Raw genomic sequence first — 4845 nt, forward strand, 5'->3', positions numbered from 1 at the left:
TCCTGCACAGTAGGATATTGAAATTTTACACCTGATCCTATGGATTTTTTTAGAAATTGGGAAAATACTGGCAAATCTGCTGCCCACCAAAGCATCTCGAGCTACTTGGTGGGGATGGGAGAGGGGCCCATCCCGATTTGCAGCCCAGGCACAGCCCTGAGAGCCTAAAACACACATAATGATCATAGAAACCGAAATCCAGAGGCAGCTGGGAGCAGGACAGGAATTATCATGGCCTCGCTGTATAAATAACTTGGTGGCTGGTTGAAGATCCAGTGAAAACTCTGACCTTGCTGTTTGACAGGAGCTCCCCACGCACCGCAAGCTTTGTTTACATTTCCTGCTGACTCGGGGAATTAATGCTCTTGGAAAGTCATGGAACGAAGCAAATGCCCAAATACAGCCTTGGAAGGGGTTTGGGAGTTCAGCAGCAGCTCTGCAGTCTGCTGGTGGTGGCTGCTCTGTCCCATATGGCTCCGGGGGCCCCAGGGGCTGCCCAGCCCCAGCAGTGGCTCTGCCACCAAGTACCACAAACCAGGGACTGTCCACAGTTATTTAACTGCAACAAAGGCTTGAAAGCTTCCATCCCATCTTCTGGAAGAGTTTGGAGATCTCCATCCCCCACCAGAGCTCTGAGGGGAAAGTTTAACCTCCTTGCAAAGGAGCCATAGCTGCCTTTCCATTCTCCCTCTGGCTTTCTCCAAAGGGTTCCTCATCCTTGTCCTTCACAGAGATCTTTTTCCTGAAGGCTTGTGACAAGCTGGAGGAGGACACCTTCCTCAGCATAGTGAGTCTCTGCTGGAAGTTGCCCCCGGAGAAGAGGTAGAGGAGGGGGTCGAAGCAGCAGTTGGCAGCTGCCAGGGGCAGGGTGACGATGACGGCTTTCTGCAGAAACATGGTGTCCCCACAGCCAGGGCTCTGCAGGCACAGCACGTGCAGGTGCACCATGCGCAGGACATGGTACAGTGTGAAGCTCACCAGGAATGTGGCAGTGACAATGACGATCATCCACATGGCCTTGCGGCAGTTGGCCCACAAAGAGGGCAATGAAATCCAGGATCACCACCAGGTTTGTCTTCTGGGAGTTCTCTGGTGGTTCAAAGCACTTGGTCTTGTTGCCATGCTGGAATGTCCCATTCCGCAGGAAGGGTGCGCTTGTCAGTGTGACAAACACCCAGATGTCAACACACAGAAAGTTACAGAATCACAGAATCACAGAATCACAGAATGTGTAGGTTAGAAAAGACCTTCAAGATCATCAAGTCCAACCCAGCCTTAACACCTCAACTAGGTCATGGTATCAAGTGCCACATCCAGTTTTCTTTTAAACACATCCAGGGATGGTGACTCCACCACCTCCCCGGGCAGACTATTCCAGTACTTAATCACTCTTTCCGTGAAAAACTTCTTCCTAATATCCAACCTGTATTTCCCTTGACATAGCTTAAGATTGTGTACTCTTGTTCTGTCAGTTGCTGCCCGGACAAAGAGACCAACCCCCAGCTGTCTACAGCCCCCCTTCAGGAAGTTATAGAGAGTGATAAGGTGTCTAGGTTTGAATAGACAGGTATCTGCCAAGGAAAATTGGAGCCTCCCTTGGAATGCAAGCCGCCCTGCCCCCTCCTCTTTCCAAATTATTATAAATTTGCAAGTAAAAGGCTGTCAGGCAAAGATTTTGGGAATAGGTATAGCAGTTCTTTACTAGAGATATTAAAAAAAACAAATGTTATAGTACAAAATGATAAGCAAACAAACAAACAAGGAATCCCAGAACAAAACCAAACAAAACCTCTGACAGAGTCAGAAAAAATACAACCTGATGCCCTGTTAATCAGGGCGTTGGAAACAGTCCAAAGTCAGTCCTCCTGGAGTGGCAGATGTGGGCCTGTTGGAAGCAGAGGTGATGGTCCTGTGGAGCCAGGGGTCCCAAAATGGGTCCAATCTTCCTTTGGAGGTCCCGTGGGAAACACCGGAGAGACTGGTGATACCTGTGGCTCCTTTTTATCTAGGTGGAAATGGTTGCTCTTCTGCTCTCTAGTAGAGCATCTCCCAATAGGGTGATGAAATGTGTCATGCCATTGGTGGTCTTTGATGGTGTGTTAACAAAAGATATTCACATGGGGATAGTAAAAGACTGAGCAGAGATAAGAAACAATACCCCACCCAGTTTTTACCAGCTGGCTTGTTATCAGGGAAGGCAGTTACCCCCTCCCTTGGGAAGGCAGTTACCCCCTCCCTTCTGGAGTTACAACAGATAAGAAAAACAAAACCTTCAGCTAGCTCTTTGTTTTGGTCAAGTACCCTTAAATATCCAACATTTGGTGTCCTTGGTAACTCATGGGGAAAAAAATCTTTAAAGTAAAAAAGGAGCAAACCTAACCCCCAACATTATCCACCCTGAATTTTTTTCCCATACCAACATTATTACATTGAGCTTAAACCTTTAAAATATATACAGGCACAGTGTCATGGGTAGTTCACCCAAAAGAAGGTCCCCTTGAGGTATGCATCAAGTCTCTCCATCTTTTTGCATCACCTACCAGGTGCAACCTGGTCCCTGAGCGAAGACAACCCCACAGATGGGATCGTCTTTGCCAGAGGCAGAATTAACCCAAACAGTTTTTCCCAGCATACCTCTCCACGTGTACCACTGGAACCTTATCTCCATCTGTTGTTTGCATGGGCTCAGATTGGGCAGGACCTGCTCGGTTAGTGGAACCTCGAGTATTCACCAACCATGTGGCCTTTGCTAAATTAATCTCTCAGTTCTTGAAAGTCCCCCCACCCAGTGCCTTCAAGGTGGTTTTAAGCAGTCCATTGCACCGTTCGACTTTCCCGGCAGCTGGTGCATGATAAGGGATGTGATATATCCATTCAATGCCATATTCTCTAGCCCAGGTGTTTATAAGTCTGTTCCTGAAATGGATTCCATTGTCCAACTCGATTCTCTCAGGGATGTCATGTCTCCATAAGATTTGTTTTTCCAGGCCCAGGATGGTGTTCCTGGCAGTGGCATGAGGCACAGGGTAGGTCTCCAACCAGCCAGTGGTGGCTTCCACCATGGTCAGCACGTAGCGCTTTCCTTGGCGGGTTTGGGGAAGGGTGATGTAGTCAATTTGCTAGGCCTCCCCATACTTATATTTGGACCACTGCCCACCATACCATAGGGGCTTCACCTGCTTGGCTTGCTTGATTGCAGCATGTGTCACAGTCATGGATAATCTGGGAAATACTGTCCATGGTTAAATCCACCCCTCGGTCTCGTGCCCACTTATAGGTGGCATTTCTGCCCTGATGACCTGAGGCATCATGAGCCCATCGAGCTAGGAACAACTCTCCCTTGTATTCCCAATCTAAGTCTATCTTTGACACCTCTATTTTTGCAGCTTGGTCTACCTGTTACTTGTTCCGGTGCTCCTCATTAGCCCGACTCTTGGGGACATGGGCATCTACATGGCGAGCTTTTACAGGTAGCTTCTCTACCTGAGTGGCAATGTCTTTCCATTCATCGGCAGCCCAGATTGGTTTTCCCCTATGCTGCCAGTTGGCTTTTCTCCACCTTTCCAGCCAACCCCACAGAGCATTGGCCACCATCCATGAATCAGTGTAGAGGTAGAGCTTTGGCCACTTCTCTCTTTCAGCAATGTCCAGGACCAATTGAACAGCTTTGAGTTCAGCAAGTTGGCTTGACCCACCTTCTCCTTCACTGGCTTCTGCGACCTGTCGTGTGGGGCTCCACACGGCTGCTTTCCACTTCTGGTTCATCCCTATGATGCGACAGGAACCATCAGTGAAAAGAGCGTAGCGTGTTTCTTCTGCTGGCAGCTGGTTGTATGGAGGAGCTTCTTCAGCCCTTGTCACTTGTTCCTGCTCCTCTTCATCTGTGAGACCAAAGTTTTCACCTTCCAGACAGTTGGTGATTACTTCCAGAATCCCAGGGCGACTTGGGTTTCCAATACGGGCGCGCTGTGTGATGAGAGCAATCCATTTGCTCCATGTAGCATCAGTGGTGTGGTGGGTAGAGGGAACCTTTCCTTTAAACATCCACCCCAGCACTGGTAGTCGGGGTGCCAGGAGGAGTTGTGCTTCTGTGCCAATCACCTCTGAGGCAGCTTGAACTCCTTCGTAGGCGGCCAAAATCTCCTTCTCTGTGGGAGTGTAGTTGGCCTCGGACCCTCTGTAGCTTCGACTCCAGAATCCCAGTGTCCGACCTCGAGTCTCCTCAGGCACCTTCTGCCAAAGGCTCCAGGACAAACCATTGTTTCCGGCTGCGGAGTAGAGCACATTCTTCACATCTGGTCCCGTCCTGACTGGGCCAAGGGCTATTGCATGAACAATCTCTTGTTTGATCTGAACAAAGGCTTGTTGCTGTTCAGGGCCCCAGTGGAAATCATTCTTCTTGCAGGTAACCAGATAGAGAGGGCTCACGATGTGGCTGTACTCAGGAATGTGCATTCTCCAAAAGCCTATGGCACCTAGGAAAGCTTGTGTTTCCTTCTTGCTGGTCGGTGGGGACATCGCAGTGATCTTGTTTATTACCTCCATCCTGCCACTTTACTCCTAGGAACTGGATTTCTCGGGCAGGTCCCTTGACTTTGCTCCTCTTGATGGCAAAATCGGCTTCCTGCTGGCCACACCATTCCTGATACAGGCCAGAATGCCATTGGCCCTCTTGGCCACCTGGGCACACTTGGCTCATACTTGGCTCATGTTCAGCCGGCTGCTGACCAGAACCCCCAGATCCCTTTCCTCCTGGGCACTGTCCAGCCACAACATGCTCAGCCTATAACGCTGCAGGAGGTTATTGTGGCCAAAGTGCAGGACTCGACACTTGGACTCCTTAAA

The 4845-nt window shown here is 49.5% G+C and overlaps 1 protein-coding gene across 1 annotated transcript; it reads right to left on the minus strand.

Annotated features, from left to right (window-relative positions):
• Positions 1–645: 645 nt before the first annotated feature.
• LOC310922073 (cysteinyl leukotriene receptor 1-like) lies at positions 646–1189 on the minus strand (the record flags this gene model as incomplete). Its single annotated transcript, XM_083882391.1, is given in 2 exon segments — positions 646–1030; positions 1032–1189. Coding segments are annotated over 2 exon segments (543 nt in total), but the record flags the coding sequence as incomplete, so codon positions are not given.
• Between the last annotated feature and the right edge of the window lie 3656 nt (positions 1190–4845).

The sequence above is a fragment of the Zosterops lateralis genome (assembly GCF_965231275.1).
Source record: "Zosterops lateralis genome assembly, chromosome: W".
In the NCBI taxonomy this organism is placed as follows: Eukaryota; Metazoa; Chordata; class Aves; order Passeriformes; family Zosteropidae; genus Zosterops; species Zosterops lateralis.